At 45.0% G+C, this 22,122-nt stretch overlaps 1 protein-coding gene across 2 annotated transcripts in view; it reads right to left on the reverse strand.

Annotated features, from left to right (window-relative positions):
• LOC138527331 (receptor-interacting serine/threonine-protein kinase 2-like) overlaps positions 1–22,122 on the reverse strand; it is a 178,612-nt gene that overhangs the window by 29,054 nt on the left and 127,436 nt on the right. For both annotated transcript variants that reach the window (XM_069638382.1, XM_069638383.1), the window contains exon 8: positions 9,377–9,459. In XM_069638382.1, coding sequence (XP_069494483.1) covers positions 9,377–9,459 — 83 coding nt within the window. The remainder of the gene's footprint in view (positions 1–9,376; positions 9,460–22,122) is intronic.

Here is a 22,122-nt window from a genome sequence, read left to right on the forward strand (position 1 = left end):
GCGTGATGTAAAAACTTAAAGCTCTCCTAGGACCCAACCTATGGAGCCTCTCCTCTTCCTTACCAGGATGCGGAGGAGGATAGAACGCCGGAAGAATTACCTTCTGGCTCAAATGAAATTCCGACAACTTTCGGAAGAAAAGAAGGACGAACCCTAAGGACAACCCTGTCCTTATGGAACACTGTGATAGGTGGCTTGGCGGATAGTGCCTGCAACTCACTCACTCTGCGAGCTGAAGTAACTGCAACTAAAAATACAGTCTTAAAGGCCAACAGTCTCAAAGGACAAGAACGTAAGGGCTCAAACGGAGCTCCCATTAGGAACTTTAAAACTAAGTTCAAATCCCAACCAGGCACCTGGAAAGGTGACAGAGGAAACACATTAGTTAGCCCTTTCAGAAACTGAGAAATAAAAGGAATCTTAAAATAAGAACACTCCACAGACGAGCGCTTAAATATGGACAGCGCCGCCAGGTAACCTTTAATGGTACCCACTTGCAGGCCCTTGTGGGCTAAAGAAAGCAAAAAAAGACAGAACCACCGGAATTGAACACTGAAAAGGATCCACATTCTGTACCCTGCAACAGTCGCAGAACTTTCTCCACCGGCAACGGTACAGGGATTTTGCTGCTGGCCTTCTGGCTGGGAGCAACACCTCCATCACGTCTTCAGTGAGGTCCCAATCCTTGTACCTCAACCTTTCAGAAACCAAGCATGAATGTTGAGAGACTTGACCTCTGGATGGAGAACCCAACCCCCCTCCCGTGAGAGCAGATCGTCTCGGTAGGGAAGACGGCGTGGAGGGCAGATGGACATGTCGAGAAGGTCTGGGTACCACGCTCTCCTGGGCCATGCCGGAGCAATGAGGATCATTCGGGAACCGAACCTCCGCAGCACTTGAGGAATGACGGGGACTGGAGGAAACGCGTACAGCAGTGGGAAGGACCACTCCACTACGAACGCGTCCCCTAAGGCTCCTCTTGGAGGAAATTCCCACGAGCAGAATCTTTCACACTTCCGGTTGACACTGGTGGCAAAGAGATCCACTTGCGGGGTTCCCCAAAGGGCGAACATCTCCAAAAGAACTTCCTGAGCCAGCTCCCACTCGTGAGAGCCCGTGCTCTGCCTGCTCAGACCGCCCGCCGCCTCGTTTTTGTCTCCAGCCAGATGAACTGCCGAGATGGAAATTTCCTGCTGGATGGTCCAGAACCAGAGCAGCATCCCCTGCCCCCCCCCCCTTTTTGTTGAGGTATTGCATGGCCACTGTGTTGTCTGTCAGGATCAGGACATTCTTCCCTCGCACAGTGGGCAGAAAAGCCTTCAGATCTAGCCTGACGGCCCTCAGCTCCAACAGATTGCTATGGAGTCTGGACTCCGACGGAGACCAACAACCGAAGACTGTCAGCTCATTGGCATGAGCTCCCCATCCCGTGAGGGATGTGTCCGTCACGATAGTCACCTGCGGCCAGGGTAGCCTAAATGGAGCCCCCTTCATCAGATTGCCTTCGACGGCCCACCACAGAAGATCCTGGGCGACCGAGGGCGGCACCTGAACGGGATCTGACATCCTGCCGGAGAACTGCGACCACTGCATCTTGAGAGCCCACTGCAGAGATCTCCTCCGCAGCCTGGCCTCTGGCACCAGTAGAATGCAGGATGCCATGAGGCCGAGCAACCTCAAGAACTTGAACGCTGGGAGACTCTGGGCATGTTGAAACTTGTCCACCATCTGCAGAATGTGATGAGCCCTCACATGGGGAGGCGAACACTGCCACAGGGATGTGTTGAGCACTGCTCTGATGTACAGGAGCCGCTGGGTAGGCGTCAAGTGGGACTTCTTTAAGTTGAGGGAGAAGCCCAGCCTGTGAAGGGAGTGGCAGTTGGCTGACAGATGATCCAGCACGTGCTCAGGAGAGCGTGACCTGATCTAACAATCGTCCAGGTAGGGGTAGACATGAATCCCCCCCCTTTCCTGAGATACGCTGCCACCACCACCACCATTAGCTTGGTGAAGAGCCTCTGGGCGGAGGTAAATCCGAACGGCAGGACCTGAAACTGAAAATGCGAGTCGCCAACCGCAAACCTCAGGTACTTCTCCTGTGCTTGGGATGAATCGGCACTTGAAAGTAAGTATCCTTGAGGTCGAGAGACACCAACCAGTCCTCAAGTTGAAGGGCCTGCAGGACTTGGGAGAGAGTAACCATCTTGAACTTGTCCTTCCAGAGGAGCTTGTTCAAACCACGCAAGTCCATGATGGGTCTTAATCCCCTGTCTTTTTTCGGGATAAATAAATATGGGGAATGCCATCCCTTGTTCCTATGGCGCCTTTCTCCAGCAGGCATTTGATTTCCTGCGCAAGGAGCGGATCCGGACTCTTCAAAAGAGAGCTTGCACGGTGGATTGTCGTGATCCCTCTGCCGGAAAGGAAGACAGGAAAGGAAGCCGTGGGCTATGCTCTCTAGAACCCACACATCTGAAGTAATGGCACGCCATTCTACAAGATGCTGCGCCAGCCTTCCCCCAACCGGCCAACCATGGGACATGGCCTCATGACTGAGCGGACGGCTGCGGCAGTGCCTGGAGGCAAAGAGGCAACTGCCCGCGCGGCTTTGGCACCTTGAGTACCTTGTTTTCAACCTCTGGTACTCCTACGTTGGCCCCTTTGACTGGCAGCCCCCCCTCGATCTACCAAAGGAAGAGTAGTATCGAAAGGAACCTTCCCTCCATTGCTGTCCCCTAGGACGAAAAGGCGGAGGTTGACGTACTGCAGCGCTCAATTACTTCGCTGCAGCTTTGGAGGTCTGCAACCTCTCGAGGCTCTCGTCAGCCTTGCTGCCAAAAAGATAGTCACCATCAAAGGGCATGTTGAGAAGCCGGGACTGTACATCAGGAGCAAATCCCAACTTCCGAACCACGCAAACCTGCGCCTCACTGTGCTCGTCGCCATGGACCGGCTGACAGTCTGCCACGTCCAGACTCTACTGAACGGATTCACACATGGCATCCTTGCCATCCTGAACAAGGGCAAGAAAACCATCCCGTTCCTCCCCTTTGGGAATATGTTCAGCCGCCAAAGAAACAATTACACAGAGTGTGAGCGAATCTTGCCAAGGCACAAACAGAGTTGGCTGCCTTTAAAGCCATACCCCCAGATGAAAATCTTCGCCCAACCGTCAAAACGCTTGTCGTCCCTATCTGGAGGGATGGTAGGGTACGCAGCCTGCTTTGCTGGGGCCATAGCCGCCTGCACCACCAAACTCTGGAGTGGGGTGCATAGACAAGTAGCCGGGGTCGCCACTGGCTGGACGGTATTTTTTCGGTAGCGACTTTTTCACTGCCGGGAGACTCTCCAGAGCAGTCCAAGCCACTGCCACCCTTCTTTGTAAGGCCATATGAAATGGCAGCACCAGGTCAGTTGGTGGACCTTGGTCCAAAATATCTGTCAGGTCATCCTGCAGAAAATCCACAGGTGGAGCAGACCACCCCAAGTACTCGTCACCCTCGACATGAGACGCCTGTACAACGATTCGGCGTGTGTACCAGGCTCAGGCCTGCCAACTCAACTTCCAGAGAGGTGTCCAGACCACTGGCGTCATGTAAGGATTGACGCAGGTTTTCCATCTGGCTATGACCGGATAACAGGTCATCAGGAACCTCAGTAGGAACAAACCCCTCCACATCTGACCCTTCATCCACCTCTGAGATGTAATCCAAAGGCTGGAATAAATCCCTGGATGAGAGTACAGAAAAAGGCTCAAACACAAGCCTCACTGATTTACTCGGGCCTTCCTCAGGGTTTCCACCGGTCTCCAGGGCACCTCCGACAAAGCCTCCTCAAAAGGTGTCTAGGGCGTCAACGGAATCGCCGTTGACGTCGAGCGAGACGCCGACAGCTTCGTCAACGGCTTCGAGGCTGGAGCCCCGAGCATGTCCGACGGCCTCAGCGCCGATGACTTCCTTTGAGGCGGAGCCACGAGAGAGCCCCTCGACGGACATGGCGCTGATGCCTTCTTAGAAGGCTTCACAGGCTCCAACGGTCTCGAGGGCGTCGAGGATCGGGACCTGGAGCGAGCATGGCTAGAGCGATCTACCTTGTCCGATGGGACTTCGACGGCTCCCGATGATCGCGCCGACCGCCCGAGCCTGAAGGCGTGCGAGCGGTGGCCCTAGCATGTTCCTTGCCAGCTTCTCTCGAAGGCGCGGACGGAACGGAGCTCTGCGGTTTGAAAATCGCCATCATCTCCTTGCGAAATGCGTCCCATTCCGCCGGAGATTCGGACAAGGAAGGCGACCGGTGACTGCGCTTCCGAGAGTGCCTAGAAGAGGCAGAGGAATGGCGGGACCCACTCCGGGACCGAGACCCCTGGACTTACGCCGACGCGGAGAGTCGCCCCTCAAATCGTCAGTCGAAAGCCCGGCGGATTTCGATTTATGGGGTTTGGAAACCCTACCTACAGATAACTTCTTCCGCTCCCGCAAGGCCTTTGACGTCAAAGACTGGCATTCATCGCAGTCATCGGTGGCGTGGCCCTCGCCGAGGCACCACAGGCAGACGTCCGTAACCGACATCTTGCAACCGCAGTCCCGGCACTTCTTGAAGCCCGACCTCGGGGTACAAGAAGACAAAGACATATTTCACAATTAAACCAAGGACGAAGAACCGATTCAACAGGAGAAGAACTGAGGCGCGCCGAGATTCCGAAGCAAACACGTTCCCGGAAAAAACAGAACTGAGGCTGGAGGCGTTGTGCGTCCTACTTATAACATCCGGTGACGTCGGCTCGAAGGAGGACCTCAAGGGACAGCGTATCGATGTCATCGACTTAGGACACCGACATTTTTTCCAAAGCAGCACAGCTGTGGTGATTACTGTCATAGATATGGAATACGTCGGAGGACACAATCCCTTCGAAATGTCATGTTCTCATTGATTTTTTAATTATTATTTTTGATTATGAAGGATCTTAGAATGTGTTTTACGGACCAGGTTATCATTTGCACCGTGACCACTCATCAGAATATGTAATAGTATGACATGATGTGATGTTTTCCCTGATCACATAGGACTTTCAAACAACATGCCTTGAGGGCAGTTTTACGATCTGGCATGTGACTGTTCATTGGAACACAACAGTAAGACAGGATATATGGCAGGCGGCCTGGGATATTCATAACCACAAGTAAAGTAGTGTGGGGACATTTGGCATACTGTGCATTGCAGGATTTATATGAATACACACATGTATAAGCCCTGAATGGGATCATACATGGGTTTATTAACGAGCATCACCCTTGAGCATTCCTACATTGCAGGCCACGATTATTACGTATTTGGACAAGGGGGTTTACCTGATAGCCGAGGGTAAGAATGCACAAACTTAACAAGCCCCATTTAACTGATTTTATTGTAGAACTTGGGCCATCGATCCCTATTGAGAAGTCAAGGAGAGGGAGGAGAGGAGGTTGCTATTCGCTCCTGCACAAGAACTCGTGTGAGAGAGGACACATGTAAGGTAGGCAAGGGCTCTTGAGCTGGCAGTGTATCCTGCCTCTTAGCCATCATGAACATATGCTCACTTATGCTTACCTCTGTATTTCCGTGGTCATGGAGAATGGAAGTCGAGCCATGTCATGTTAGTGACCACTAAGTCATGGTAGCAGTTGCTTTATTGGTGTCCATTGCCAAGGCATTGGCAATAGGTATGCTATTCACAAGCCCTTTTGTTACACCATTAGATCCCTTGATGGGGTACCTGGTGCACAGATGGGAGTTAGAACTCAGGGTGTTTTAATACACACCATGTATCACTAGATAACACAAGTCTAATCATAGGACACTTGGTTTGAACCACAGGTGTTGAGTGGATTGGAACGTTTTACTCAAAACAGTATCTCTGTTTATATGGAATGTCGCTGACTATGAATCCATGGATGACTCTGGTGGTGGCACTGTAAACCCTTGGCATGTTGGTTTGATTATCAATGACGGATGTGGTGGTGATGATTGAAATATTTGTACACAATATTACATAGAAGACATTTTCTGTTTATTATCTACAGCTTCGATCCTGAAGAAGGGGATTCACTCCCCGAAAGTGTTGAGCATTGACTGAATTGCTGTATCTAATACCAATTGAGAAGATTGAATTATAGGATATTTGTTTTATTTGAAATATATGAACACAACTTTTTTGAAGAGACAATTGTTTTTTCTTCTATAGGTTTTCCTAGACAGTATTCTGGCACCCAGGTGTGCAGGGGGCGGGAGGGATAATAGATTGTACTCTTGTCTGTTTATACCACTAATAAGATCAGGCAGTGTCAGGCACTTGATCTTAATTACAAACACATGGTACCCATTAGCTCTCCCCACATGGTTAAAAGGTGGAACATTGAGACGCACTCAGAGCAGGGCGATGGAAGGAGCAGTTCTTCCAGGGAGATGGCGAACCATGTGGAGCAGAGTGACAGGCCAAGGGACGGAACCGAGGTAAGGAGAAACCTTGGACACCCCAGTGAGAGATCGTTACCTCAGAAGAGCCTTGAAGGTTGTACAAGGAAGCCCAGCTGGAGAGAAGAGACAAACTTCTTTTGTGTTTCAAGGACACCAGCCACCCTCGCGGGTGAACTGCGGAGTTTGGGAGGTGGAGCGGCAGTTGTGGGATCAGCCTTGACTTCAGGATCAAAGCCGCAAAAGCCAAAAATGAATGAACACAGCCGTTGAGTGGATGAAAGCAATCAAAGTCCAGTCTTTGTTAAATGAAACTTGACGGCCACAGTATCCGACGAATGACTGTTGCGAATGTGCCGATAAGATGAGAGAGAAAGCAAAGCATTGTAAAGAACTGCAAATTAAAGATACAAAGTAACAGAATCGTATGGCGAAAGAAGATTGCCCAACCGAAAGTCTCTGAAATGTCCGATGCCGTAGAAGAGGCAGGAAGAAAAAGAAGCTAAAATGCAAGATTTTAAGTGTTAGGTTTGATCCGGGCAGAGGGAAACCTGGATGTGAGAGATCTTTAAACTTTGAAATAAGTACTGTGCTCTAAACTACATTTACCAAGAGGCGTTTGAGGAAAGAAGGTCAAAGTTGTCATGCCGAGGTAAGAGCAAAAGCCACAGTGTCGAAAGTCTTCGACAGCGGAAGAAAAGTGAAAGGAGGCTTGAGGCCGATGGAGGGAAGCCTATGAAGGTGTTATTGAAGCTTGAGGAAGTGAACAACCACAACTTGTGAAAGGTTTGAACCCAGCAGAGGGAAACCTGGATTGAATTGTGGTAACCAGAAGGAAACAAACTTTTGTTGAACTGGATTGACTTTTCGCAGAAGACCAAGTGGGTCCTGGTCCATGAAACTAACTGTATCCTTGTTTCAGAAACCAGAGTGTCGCAAAGATCCAAGTGTGCCACCTTACCTCGCGCCACAAAGCGTGGGTAAGAGAGTTTACTCAGCCATACTGACATTTCTTTTGAACACTGTTTTTCCTTTTTGCATTACACATTCCCTTTACACATTCATTGCATTAGAAAGAGGGCAGGCATTAGGTTTATTAGTATAGGCCATTTGATTTAAACTACAGACTGACTAGGCCTGTATTGTCTTTTTGTTTGATGGTCGAGAATACTCCCATCTTAGTTATAGGGCAAGATAGGAGTTTTCCTGCCCCTTTTAAACCATCAATAAAGGTTGTGAAAATTGCAGCTCTTGTATTAGTGTTCTACTTGTGATACCATGCCTCCCTCACAGTAAGCATTGACCAATAAATAGCTGCATCGTGAGTATTAGGGGCTTATGGGCTGTTCAGATTACTATGAAATGCGATGTGTGGGAGTGACTTGGGGACTTCTTACAAGAAATATGTTGTACTAGCCAGAATTATCGCTAAGTAGGGATAATTGAGCGATCGCTCATTATTTAGGCTCAGCAAATAAAGGCATGTCCCAATATCGCATCAGCAAATATTCCAGCCCCAGTGGGACGTGTATGTCTGGTGACATTGCACCTGCTGGACGGCAGAAGAATTACCTCGCTGGCGGGTTGCAAGATAACTTGCGACGATTAAGCGTTTGTGGGAGGTGATCTTAGGGGTGGGTGGTTTGGTCTTAGGGTTTCTTGATTTTAGGGGGACACAAGTGTCCACCAGTTTCCTAGAGGAGTTGTTGCATAATTCTAGGAGGACCGAGGCATTCCCTGTGGCAAGGAAGTCTGCTAGCTCACTGACCGGGAAGGTTTCAAATGAATGGCGCTGAGTGAGGGGACGCTTAGCCTGACCTTTGTTGGCTGTGGTCCAATGGGTGATTTGACAGTGGAATGGTGGCATGGTCAGACCGGTCGAATAGGATTGGGTCTGCATAGGTGATGTGGGAGTGGGGTGGGTGAAGCAAGGACTCGGTCTAGGGCAGTGGTATTCAAATGTTTTATGCTGAGCCCACCTTGAGTAAATATGGTTTTGCAGAGCCCCCCCAAACCCTCCCCACGTGAGTAGAATATTGTTGCTGAGCCCCCCCGCCCCCAGATGCCATATATGGTTATATTTTCTCTTAAGGGTCACCGTAATCTTTTTTGGAGACGGCTCACACACCCCCTGGACATCCTTCAGGCCCCCCTAGTGGGGCCAGCCCCACAGTTTGAAGATCACTGGTCTAGGGGTTGCCTTTGTTGCATGTGGGTAAGAGCACAATTGCATAAGGTCGTAGTTCTTGTCAGTGCGAATAGTGCGCTTTGAGCGCAGTTGCAGGCTTGAGAATTAGGGACGTTCAAATCTCAGAAAAAGGCAAGATTGGTGTGTGCTAATAATTTGGCAGAGTATTGTAAATTGGAGATGTTCTCAATGAAAGTCACTCCTGTGAGGTGGTCTGTAGATGAGCTGGAAGGTGATGGATTCCTTGTGCGAAGGAGTGAACAGGCCGATGAATGATTCGAATGAGCTTGTTCTGGAAGAGGGGATGATGAAGCATGGGCAATCGCACCTGTGGTTTTGCCACTTTGCATCCTGCCCTTCATGGCTGGACAGCATTTTGGATGCCATAGCCAGGGGATAGGAGTATGGGCTAAACTATGTTTCAGTCATGAAGAGGGCATCATGGTTGTTGTATGAGAGATGGTGGTGATCCCAGCGGCGTACATGTATTCGATGGGGAAAGAGGACACGGATGAGACTGGCTAGGGTAGATTTCCAGAGCTGCCAAGGAAGGTTGGCTGTTCGGACCCTAGCGAGGATGGGGATGGGCTGTTGAGGGAGGAGACAGATGGTGATGTCTTTTGACGAGTAGTTGTATAGCGACTATTTTGTAGGTGAAATGCAAATAGTGGATATGGGCCTTGCACGGAACAGACACAAACAGGTGAGGTTCTGGTCAGTAAGTGCATGTATACTCACTGTTCCTGAATTTGAAGTGAGTGATGCTGGCGAAGGTTCCTTCGGTGTTGTGGTGGTCCTGAAATCACTTGCATGAAAGGTTTCTGAAAAATAGAAGGTAATCAGGCATGAGACGCTGAACAAAGCAAAGGAGAGGCTGAGAAAAAGCTATTCTAAGCTTAAACCTAAAGAAATGAAATGCCATAAGATTGACTTTAAAAAGGCGTCTTGATTTCCAGTACAACAAAGAATCCAAATCAAATACTGTTGGACAGACTAGAAAGCCACAGTGGGCAAAATCTTTGTACTTTGAGAATCCTGAAGGCGTCTCACCCGCTAGTCCCCAGGAATCTGTCATCCAGGTGGCCAGGACACAGCCATTGCTACTGCATCCAGTTCCTGGGGGTGCACCAGTGAGGGAGGATCACCTGGATGGGGGGTCCTTGGGGAGTGAAAGTGGGACACTAACACGTGAGATGCGGTATCCCCCTTCTTTCAACACCTTTTCCCCCTCCTACCACGTAGGATATTCCAAAACACTGCCCTCCCCCTTTTCCGACATGGACACTTTCACACACCACAGACAACAGGTAACACCCGAGCCATTTACCCAACATGTCCCAACACAAGGGTCAGGCAGTTGACCAGAATCACACACCTGACGGCCCTTTCCCTTCCCCACAGGGATAAAAAGTGGAGCACTAAAGCACACTACGAGCAAGGCAGACCGCACGACAAGACAGCTATCCAGGCACGGCAGTTGAGGAGGAGGAGAAGGGGGCGAATATCGAGAGGCTGACAAGGAGAGACGCGACCTTGTCCTTTCCGAACCAGACCCGCGAAACCTCTGCAGAAGGAATGGTAAGACAATAGCTCAAGTGCGTTGCAGCAGATGTCAACGGTACACTGAGCGTGCCTACGCTGATGAGCAGGACCGAGGGAGGCGCCTGCTACCCTGGAACCAGCCTTGACTCCAGATATGCTGAAAAGCCAAGCGGTTCATCACTGCCAGTGAGTCCAGGGGAGAACCGATAAAGAGACCAAACTTTGTTGAAAGCCGCAAAGTAGCAACTTAAGGGAAGTTCAAAGAACCACTAGTATAAAGGGGAGACCAGCTGCAAAGGGATCCAGCACCACGTGGGTGCGTACTCAAGACACTCAATCCCGTGTTTGTTGTAACTACCAATAGTAGAAGGCCTCGGGAAGGCCACAAAGGAACGGTCAAAGTGGTCATTTAGGGGTCCAGCAAAATCCTCTGTACAGTTGAAAGTCTTTGACTGACAGGTGATTGAGAAAGGGACAATTGATAAAGTTAGCAACAGTGAACCCGGCAGAGGGATGCTGACAGAAAGGGACGAAGCCTGAAGTCCCTATGAACAGTGTGTTGACAGAAGTGAACCCGACTGAGGGATGTCCACAGTGAACAGTTTAGCAAAAGTTGGCAAGAGTGAACCCGGCAGAGGTAGGTCGACAAAAAGGGGTGAAGCCTGAAGAATTGTTTCAAAAGACATTAACATTCATGAACCAAGGAAATTTAATAGTGAACCTGAAAGCGGGAGGCTGAAGATTGAGAAGGGTCTGCACTCTGAAGAGGGGGACCCAGGGGTGAGCCATTATCACCCCAACTACTGTGTAAAAGGAACTTTTTGGTTTATTATTTTCCGACCCTCGAAGGCAAGACACTTTTTGGAGGACAGGAGACTTGGCCATCGAGGTTCTTGAAGGGTGAGAGCGGAACTGTCGTCTCGTGCTGGGGAAGCCCGAGAAGTGTGCTGTCCTCAGAGGTTCCACCGTATCCTGTGCTCAAAAGGTGGGAAAGGGAGACCCAGACTACTGCATCCCGACACATTATTTGTGAATCCTATCCCACACTCTTGTTGCAATTAGAGGAAGGACTGGCAATAGGTTTTTCTTAGTATAGGCCCTTTTATTTGACACAAAGCCACTAGGACTGCCTTATTTGCATTTGAAGGTCGAAGCTTTCTCCCATCTTAGATTTAGGTTTAGAATAGGCGTTTCTCTCACCAACTTTTGCAGTTTAATAAACACCCTTGAACTGTGATCACTTGTGTCCGTCTTTATTGTTGCCAACATGAGTTCCTTACATATGGTGTCAGTAGTGGGATGTGACTCAATTGAAACGAACTGGGGAACCCTACAATTTCAACAACTTAGTCACAGTGCTTCTAACCCTTCCATCGCCACCAAGGAATCAATAGGGTGTGTTATCTATAACAGTAGGGAAGCCATTATTCCCCCTGGAAAAAGAGGAATGATTCCTAAGACTTCGTTTTTATACCTCCTCCATTGAGTTACATCCAATTAGCCCCAAAATCTGGCTAAGCATGGATGTTCGGGATAGATGTCTTAGCAGGCGTTATTGATCCGACTTCCGGGGAGATATGAAGGTTCTCTTACAAAATCATGGTGAAACCCCTTTTGAGGTGCGTCGTGGGGGGGGGGGGGATCAAATTGCTCAGGGAATTTTGGAAAGCTTTATTCCCTCAATTTAAAGAAAGCGAACCAGATAAAACAGAAAGAAGATAATTTAGGCTTTGGGGAAGCTGAAAAATCTCTTCACATCAAAGGAAGGGGGAAGAACCCACCATCTATCCCGACCTAGCCTTTGCCCAGCAAAATGATCCAGTCCTCGCTGAAGCTTTTTTACAAACCATTCCGGAAGAAGAAGGCAGAGTGAAAGGTAGTCACTTTTTCTTCTTAAAACAAGGCTTCCTCTACAGAGGAGAAACCTCCCCCACAATTGGTAATACCCTAAGAGTCACTAAAAGGTTGTGCTAGAGATTGCGCATTCCCATCTTACCTGGGGGCATTTAGGACAATTTAAAACACAGGTGCACATTAGTGGCAAATTTTATTGGGTGAGTATCCACGGCAATTTAAAAATCTTCATCCAGACAATGCAAAATATGTCAAAAGCCCAGCACGCACATCCCATTACCAGCCCCTCTAAATCCGTTACCAATCAGAAGTCCCCTTTTCAAGAATTGGCATGGACATAGTAGGACCTCTAGAGACATCTAAACTGGGCAATACGTATGTCCTGGTGATCGTAGATTATGCAACACAATATCCCAGAGGCATTCCCAATGCGAAATAACACCACCCAGCAAATCCTTAAGCATCTTCTACCGTATTCCTCCAGGGTTGGGTTTCCCAAAGAAATACTAACAGACCAGGGTTTGAATTTTATGAGTAAGCTTGTGGACAAAGTCAAAGAGCTACTCCACATTATCACCTTGTGAAAGTCTGTATAACACCCCAAACTGATGGCCTGGTAGAAAGATTCAATAAGACCCGAAAGCTAATTCTACAGAAATTAGTAGACAAGGACAGGAAGGACTGGGAACAAATGATGGCATGGACATTATTTGCCGTGAGGCAACAGCACCAAACCCCAGCCTTCCACAGGTTTATCGCCTTTTGAATTGCTCTATGGAAGAGAACCCAGAGATTTCTTGGACATGCTCTGGGAAACTTGGTAAGAACGAGAGGAGGCTCCCATTCCATTCTCGCAAACTGCCACTTGAATGCGAGAACACAAGAAAATGGTCGGAGACTTAGTTTGCACTCATGTGGGGAAGGCCCAGAGCCAAGAAAAAGCTGCTTATGAACCAACAAAGAGAAGATATAAAAGATGTAGTTGTCTCATTTCCCGATGTATTCTCAGAAAAACCAGGAAGAGTAAAAAGGTACATACCACTATATCAGAACACCTAAAAGGGGAAGTGGTTCATCTAAAGCCATATTGACTACCGGAAGCCCGTAAACAGATAATGATTGAGGAAGTCAATGTTGAAAACCAATATTATTGAGCCTTCCTCAAGTCCATGGTCCTCTCCTATTGTGTTGGTCACTAAACCTTACAGTTCCTGGAGATTCTGCATAGACTTCTGTCAAGTAATACCATCTCAGACTTCGATGCCTAGCCCATGCCACGCATCGATGACCTAATTGATAAACTCAAAACAGCTACCTACCTATCCACCCTAGATTTAACAAACGGATACTGGCAAGTTCCCATATATGGGCCAGATAAGGAAAAGAAATATGTTTAACGCCCTTAGGATTATTCTAGTTTAAAGTCCTCCCCTTTGGCCTGCACGGTGTACCAGCCACTTTCCAATGCCTCATAGTTAGGGACCCACAACCCTATTCCGATTTCTGTGGAGCTTACATTGACGATATTGTCATTTATAGCAAGACTTGGGAGGACCATCTCTTTCATCTTTATACCATCACGGAAGTCCACAGGAATGCTGGCCCAACTGCTAATCCAGCTAAGTGCAGATTGGCCGGATCAGCCGTAAAATATCTTGGCTTTTTCGTAGGAAATAGGAACAAAGCCCTAACTAACGAGTAAAAGGAACCTTTTGGTTTATTATTTTCCGACCCTCGAAGGCAAGACACTTTTTGCACGAAAGGAGACTTGGCCATCAAGGTTCTTGAAGGTTGAGAGCGGAGCTGTAGTCTCGTGCTGGGGAAGCCCAAGAAGCGTGCTGTGCTCAGAGGTTCCACCTTACCCCGTGCTCAAAACGTGGGCAAGGGAGCCCAGACTACTACAACCTGACTTTTTTATTCTTTTTTTTCATTTTATGAAGTAAACAATAACAATCATTCAATAATTCTACTTAAACGCTAATCAAAGTTACAAACATTAGGTTACAAATCCAGAAAGAGGGCATTCAACTATATACATAATCCTTAAGTATATACATCCCACCCCCTCCCATTCATCATAACGAAGACAGACTAATATGAATCCATGGATTCCCCCCCCATCTTTTCAAAAAAGGAATATGTTTTTAATTCTCCTATAGATCATTCTCTCTAAATCAGCTAATTTATGCATTTCATCAATCCAATCTTCGACATTTGGTGAGACTCTGGATTTCCACCCTCAAAATAATTTTCTTTCCTATAGCAGCCCCTCTAAAAACCATTTCTTCTGGCATGTGAATAGATTGTTTAAAAGTCCTAAAAAATGTTCACTCCCAGTATCTCATCTGATATTTCATCAATACTCTGCCAAAATTCATGCACTCTCCTGCAATCCCACAACATATGTTCAATTTTCCCAACGCACATCCCCAACATACATTTGTATCAGGAAGCCCTCTTTTATATAAACGTTCTGGGTTCCAGTAGACTATTCAAAATTTTAATTTGTCTGGACCTTTCACCCAAATTAATTGAACATAGATTGACATTATTGCACATGGTCAACCATTGGTCTGAAGAAATTTCATCAGAGTCTACGTCTCCAATCTACACACAACTGATCATTCTCCTTATATCACGAGACAAGTTTATAGATTCTGCTTGCCAAACCACCTCCACCCTTTTTGATATTGGCAGAAAAAATGTCAAAATGTAACCCGTTGTCAAGGTCCACCTCCCCAATAGCCTTCTTCAGTCTCCTGTTGTCCACAGCTGAAAAGTTCTTTATATTCCATTTACTCTTAACTTTATCTGCTGTGAGCCATTTTCCTTCATTCTCAATCCACCCAACTCCTCCCAAAAACCATTCTGGCAAAAATAGTGTCTTCCCTTTTTCTTTAATTCAGCGTTAGCCCAAATTGAAGCATCTGGGGCCTTAACAGCATCAACACCCAGTAAGCTTGTTAGCCATAGCTCTTTCCAAGAGCATATTAAAAATTCAGTTGTTGGATTCGTCGTGCATCCTGGTTTCAACGTAGTTGTTAAAATTGCCATAGGCATCAATGGCCCTGCAAAGCTGGCTTCAGCTATCACCCAATCATTTGGATATTTTTCCTAGAAAGGAGCAAAAAAAATAATAATAATTGTGCCACGAATGCCAAATGGTATGGACGAAAGTTCAGGACCACTAATCCACCCTTTTCCAGTGGCAATTGTAGCTTCCAAAGTTTTAACCTCACAGCTTTCTTGTCGCATATCAAGCTCTGCATGAGCATATCTAACTCTTTCCAATACTGTGGGCTAATTTTCAATAGTAGCATACCAAGTACAAAGTTAATTTTAGGGTCCAAATTCATTTTTAGGGCGTTTACCCTCCAGCACAGGGATAGGTGTAGCACCATCCATCTCTCCAGGTCCAGTTTTAATCCTTCACACAATTCTTTTAGATTTTCCTGCACCATTTCCTCAACCTTTGGTGTTAGCCATATACCCAAGTACCTCATCCTATCCGGGCACCATTTAAAACCGAATGAAGTAACCCTCTGTTTATTACAGGTAATCGTCAAGGGCATCACTTCCTATTTTATCCAATTCACTTTATATCCTGATTTTACATAAAAAATTGACAAAAGTTCCATTAAGATAGGCAAAGAATGTTCTAAATCCTTTAATACTAGTAGTAAGTTGTCTGCGTAATACCAAAGCTTTTGTTCCACACCCCAAGAACATATCACACTTAGCCTTTTTTCCCTCCCGATTGCAATGGCCAATGGTTCTACTGCAATGACAAACAAGAGAAGGGACAGAGGGCATCCTTGTCTAGTACCCCTCTCTAGTTCAAATACATCGGATCTCAATCCATTTGTATTAATATCAGCAGTTGGCTTTGAATACAATAATTGAATCCATGATATAAATCTCTCTCTAGACCCATTTTGAATAGCATAGAATATAGATAGTTCCAATTAACGTGGTCAAACTCCTTTTCAGCATCTAAGGACAAAACCGCAATATCATCCATAGTGTCTGTGGCTTGTGAGATCGTTTGACTTTGAATGTTACTTGAAGCCTGCTTTTTTTAATAAATCCAGATCGATTGTCATTAATTACTTTCGGTAGTATAGTTTCTAACTGCAAAGCTAAGATTTTTGATAAAACCTTATTATCAGTATTTATTAAACTGATAGGATGGTAATTATATGGTTGTAATTAGATGGTTGAGTCTCATCTTTCCCTTTCTTCTAAAACACTGACATCACGGCATGTCTAGTCGTTTGCAGTAATAGGCCATCCTTAAGTGATTTTTCAAGCATATCTTTCATTAACATTAGGACAGAATTCGGTAGAATCTTATCAAATTTGGACGGCAGACCATCCGGCCACAGAGATTCACCAGAATTTAGTTGGATTGCTTTCCTCAATTCTTCGATCAGCAACTCTTCCTCTATATTTTTACATTCTGTCTAACCTTTGGGATCTCAATCTCCTCAATAAAATGCTCACCAGCTCCAGATATTGTTTGTTCATTGCAGTATAATTCTTTGTAGCAATTCTTAAACATGACATTAATGTCTCTGGGTTTCAATGTAATTAAGAAAGAAGGGAAAATAAGGTGTCTTCACCTTATTTAAGACTGATGCTAACAGTTGGCCCTTGTCAGGGCTGCACAGGTATATAGGATGCTTTTCAAAGTATTTTTCTTTTTCAAAAATACACAAAATCAGTAAAAGGTTTCACGAGGGAAATGTTTAATTCACATTTCTAATTTTCTGTTTCTCGTATTTTACTCTTATATAATGAGGCAACCAGTAAATACGTAGGTCAGTTTGTTAAGTGCATTTGCCAATGCATTTTGGTCTATGACCATCTTCAGCGCTGTACTTTAAATCATATTCAATATTTTTGAACCATTGTAACAAGTAGGACAATACATCATATTACCATAATAAATGTAAAACACATACCCCAAGTAGATCCGGAGGGTAGAAGTCAAAAAGGAGAAACAAGAAACACAAATAATGTCAGCTGCGCTATAAATTGTAGTAGACAATTATTTCTATCGTGTGAATCTGTACCTTCTGTGCTGTTAACCTCACAGCTACGTGTACATAATTTTTGTTGAGTCCAACGTTTCTGTTAAACATGAGAAAAGACTGTCAAAGCCCTTCTATGTGATGGGCGAGACTGTGGTGTGGCTGGAGGTCTCTTACCTGCTCGTTCGTGCTCGCGTTCTGTACAAGGCGCATTCAAAGTGAAAGCGAAAAGCGAAAGCGAAATGCGCGTGAGTGCAGACGCTATGTTACATTCCCATGGAATATGGGGCGGGGCGACAGGCAGCAGCGCGAACGCCGCCGCACGTACACCTCGGGCCCCACCTCTCCATGAGGTCATGGAAGGGCTGGGTTGTCGCCTAGGGAACACACAATGTTTTGGTAGCTACGTACGTGTGTGCGTAGATGCTTTCTAAAATTAATTAAATGATAGTAATGAAGCATACGGTGGCGTTTTGAAAGCTACTGTCTTAATCAATCATGGGGTGAGTGGATGCGTAACAGGGAGGATAATGATGCTTATCAACAATGCCCTCTAACTCTTCAAAGTCAAATGACCAAGGTTCTCGCTATAATTGTCCTACTGTTAACATGGATACTGAAGCTATATATTCATAACTCAATTTGAAAATCTACATAAGGATGAAGGAAGTCTCGCATTTCTTTGAATAAAACCTAAACACCACATTTGAATATCATAGAATCAACAATACATAATGAAAGTTCTCAATGTTCAGGTTTAGAAAATACTTCTCTCTGGATCAGAGGAAGCACATGTAGTTGTAGTTGATCTCCTCATTGATTCCTTTAGGTGTCAGAGAGCTCAGTCTGTCGATCCAGAACGTCTCATGTTGATCAAGTCTTTTTTGTAAATCTTCATGCTTCTCTCTTCTTTGGACTCTTTCTAAGATTACAAATTTAATTTGGGCCAAGCTGTGCTGTTTGTTCTGCCAATGTCTGGCCACTGCTGAACTTGTAGTCTTATTCCCGATACAGGATCTGTGCTCATTCCACCTTGCCTTTGCTGTGCGTCGAGTTTGGCCCACATAATACAGACCACATGGGCATTTGATCCCATAAATAATCCCTGGTGTATCACAAGTTGCATAACATCCAAGTTTAATCTTCTCTCCAGTGTAAGGATGGTTTACTGTTTTACCTTTCATAATGTAGCTACAATTGCTACAATTCAGGCATGGGAATGTTCCTATGTGGTCTGTGTTTCTCTTCTTCTGTGGTGGTCTGGATTAATCTGTCTTTTAGGTTTACACTTTGTTGGTAAGCAAACGTAGGAATTTCTTTGATCAAGTGCTCAACCCTTTTGTCACATGTTACAGTGTTCCAATTTTTCTTGATAATTGCCTTAATACGATTGCTCTGGCGTGAGTACTTGGATACAAAAACAAGTGGTGGTGTAGTGTCCTTCTTGGTTGTTCTAGGCTTGAGTAGATCTTCTCTGTTTTGTGTGGCTGTGCGTAATTCTGCTGATGTTACTTCTTCCTCTGAATATCCTCTGCCAAGAATTTCTTGCCTATCTCTTTTACTGCTGCTTCATAGTCTCTTTGGTTGCTGACTATTCCCTTCACTCTGAGCATTCGACTAAAAGGTAGATTTTTAATCAGGCTAGGTTGATGGACGCTTAGTCTTTTGTAACAAACTGTTTCTGTCTGTACTCTTCCGATAGATCGTTGTCTGGTATTCTGTTTCTGTGATTTTTATCTCCACATCTAGGAAATGTATGGACTCACGTGAGTATTCATATGTAAACTGTATACGTGGGTCTATGTTAATATAGCCAAAAAATTCAAGGAGTCGTGTTTCTGTGCTTCTCCAAATAAAAAAAATATCATCGATGTATCGAATCCAGATGATAAAGTCTTGGTTCCATAGATGATTCAGAAGGATATGTTCAGTTTCAAATTTATGCATAAATGCATCCGCATATGCAGGGGCCATGGTGGCCCCATAGCTGTACCCGCAACTTGCAAGTAATATAAGTTCTTGTACTGAAAATTTGAATTATTACTGATGAATTCGAGAAGTGCCATGATCAATTCTTTTTGTGCAGGCATTTCACCTTCCTCCAATAGTATCCATTCCACTGCTTCCCTACCTAAATTGTGAGGGATAGACGTGTAAAGGCTTTTGACGTCAACTGTGAAACAGATGTTGATGTTAAATGGGACGGCTCAGATGTTGTAGGAAATGTGTGGAATCTTTGATATAAGTGCTGGTTTTTTGGATAAGTGGTTGTAAAAAAAGAAGTCAATATATTTGCCAAGTGGTTCCAGAATACTATTGATTCCTGCTACTATAGGTCTTCCCGGTGGTTTTTGCATGTCCTTATGTATCTTTGGAAGAGTGTAAAAGTGAGGTATTTTAGGATGTGTGTTCATCAGGAATTTCTTTATATTGTGGTTGATCCATTTGAGTTCTTCTGCCTTTTCCAAAAGTTTCTCCAAGTTACATCGAATTTCTTCTGTGGGATCTGAGTTAAGTGGAGCATAGGTGTTGATGTCACTAAGTTGTCTTATGCACTCTTCTTCATAGTCGCTGGTGTTTAAAAGTATCAAGCCTCCTCCTTTGTCGGCAGATTTTTTTGTAATTAATGTAATTAAACCATCTGGGCCTCTAATCGAAATAATTGCTCTATCAGAATCCATTTTCCTCAATCGATGCGCCAACCATCGATCACACTTTTTCAAAGTATGAGCACTTTAACTGATATAAACTTTGTTCAGCTCTGTTAGTATTGTGTTCATTTCTGTTTTCAGAATCCATAGCTCTTATTTTCTCTACATTCTTTGGCATATTGATCATCGCTCTAGAAAGACTTCAGATCTTTAACCTAAATCTTGCCTCTCCTTATCAAGTTTTTTTTGTTACTGGAAAGACTTACTCTCATAGTAAATTTGAAGGCTTCTCACACTGTCTTCGACTCAACCTCCCCGGTATGATTTTGTCCAACAAAGAGTTCTACCTCTGAGACTATTTTCTCCAGAATCTTCTCATCATTCAGGATCGAAGTATTCATTCTCCATGTAAATGTTCTTTTGCATTCAAGATCTAGATTCCCCATGCCTCCCCAAGGCATGGCTCCAAGCCCCACCAGCAGTCTTACGGACTTGGAGACTCAAGTCACAATGACACAGAACAGGTAAACTCCTGCTCGTTTACCTTATGGCATACACAGCGGTAGCAAGGATCAGCAGGGTTGTGACAACATCCGTATTCGTTGCACCGATCAGTTGCATATAGGTTTTCTTGTACAGCTCCATAATTCAACCAGTCTCTATTCCCGTTGTCATAAATCCTGCATATAGACAAACGTCCACAGAGCTGGGTACTCCGTGCATCGAACACTTCCCATCAGCTGATTTCATGCACATCGATCATATTGAGGGTCCTTTCCTCTGGGCATCTCACGTAGCGCTATCCAAATCGGAACAAAGAACTTCTGACATGGCGTTATGATTCAGTTGAACTGACAAATCTGTACAGCGCCATTTTAAAGGCAATTTTTACCCATTTGCAGACCAACAACCAAATATAATAAATTGTAAATATAAAAACCTAAACACCAGCAGGGAGCCATTAAAATCATACTAGATCCGGAGGCAGAGGCGTTTTTTGATGATTTTCAACCATTGTAGTGCCACTTTGATTCAGTAGTAGTTTTCGGACCATCTGGCAGACAGAGTCATAATGTTTGCTCTGTTCAAGTACACTTTTATCCACAGTTCTTCGCCAACTTTTTTACCCCTTTAAATGATCTTATCAGAGTTTCTTTGGGGTAATCTGGGTGGTTTCTCTTTGTAGTTGGTGTCCCCTTTAAGTCTGACAGCTTTTAGTAGATTTTCTTTTGTCCTTGTGCTCACAAAATCAATTAGGATTTGTCTGGCCCTTGAATCTGAGATCTTCCCAATTCTGTAGGCAAAGTCAATGTCACTTATAGAAGCTGATCCAAAATTAAAGCAATCCTTAAAGTTCTGAAGTACAAAGGAGACCATATTGTCAGACTCCGCCTTTTCTTCAATCCCCATCAATCTCAGGTTTTTACCTCTTAATTTTAAATCCAGTCCCAAGCGCTTTTCTTTTTCCTTTTGGAGATCATCCTTCAAATTGTTATATTCTCTGAAGCTACCTGCAATTTCTGTACCCATAGAGCTAGAGCCTTTTTCCAAGTCAGTGACCCTGTTATCCAGTTGGGAAACTTTCAAGTTAAGTTCAGCCATAGAAGCCTCAACTTCACCAACATCATGACCTACCTTCAACAGTAGAGGGTTGATGTCTTGGGAGCCCAATTCATCTCTGCGGTCTGCTTTAGTTTCTTGGGGATTGCGTTCTCTGCCACCTCAATTTTCTTTTTTGTGTTCATAATCATCAATTATATACCTTGAAGGAGCAGGCCAGGAGCTGCAGCAGGGATGTCATTTCACCGAAATGCCAGGGCTAGCGTAAGTGACCTCATATGACACTTGACCTCTGATGACATCACAGGAAGTGATGTAATTTGACTCCACACTGAAGTGATATCACAGGAAGCGATGGACAACAACCTTACTCCCCTTGGCAAAAACAGGAAGTGGTATCACATAGCATTGTTCCAAAGTGTAGTACGAACAATATGGTTACGATAGCACTATAATGTGATATACATTTCATACAAGAATGGATCACCAGATGTATCGTTAAGATCAGTGTGTATAGGCCCATATTACCAAATTACTGTGACTGCAAGCAGACGTCCATGGCCAAATGATAATTATGTTTTATTATATTACCATCTCTTCAATGCTCCTTAAATCTTCAAATCATAGTTCCTCCAGAGATGTCCGCTTTTCAACTGCCTGTTTAGTACTGTCTTTTTTTTGTTTTGTGTGCGCCGTGAGGCCTTTGGGTGATTTGGCGCGTTATCAAGAATTAAAATAAATAAATAAATTGCACTTACGCTCAAGCGCTTAATATAGAACACATACAATATCACCCAACCTGTGTTGGTACTGATTTTTTTATTTTTTATTTTATTGTTTTTTT

This window comes from Ambystoma mexicanum, chromosome 14, assembly GCF_040938575.1.
Source record: "Ambystoma mexicanum isolate Mex_15411 chromosome 14, UKY_AmexF1_1, whole genome shotgun sequence".
Lineage (NCBI taxonomy): Eukaryota > Metazoa > Chordata > Amphibia > Caudata > Ambystomatidae > Ambystoma > Ambystoma mexicanum.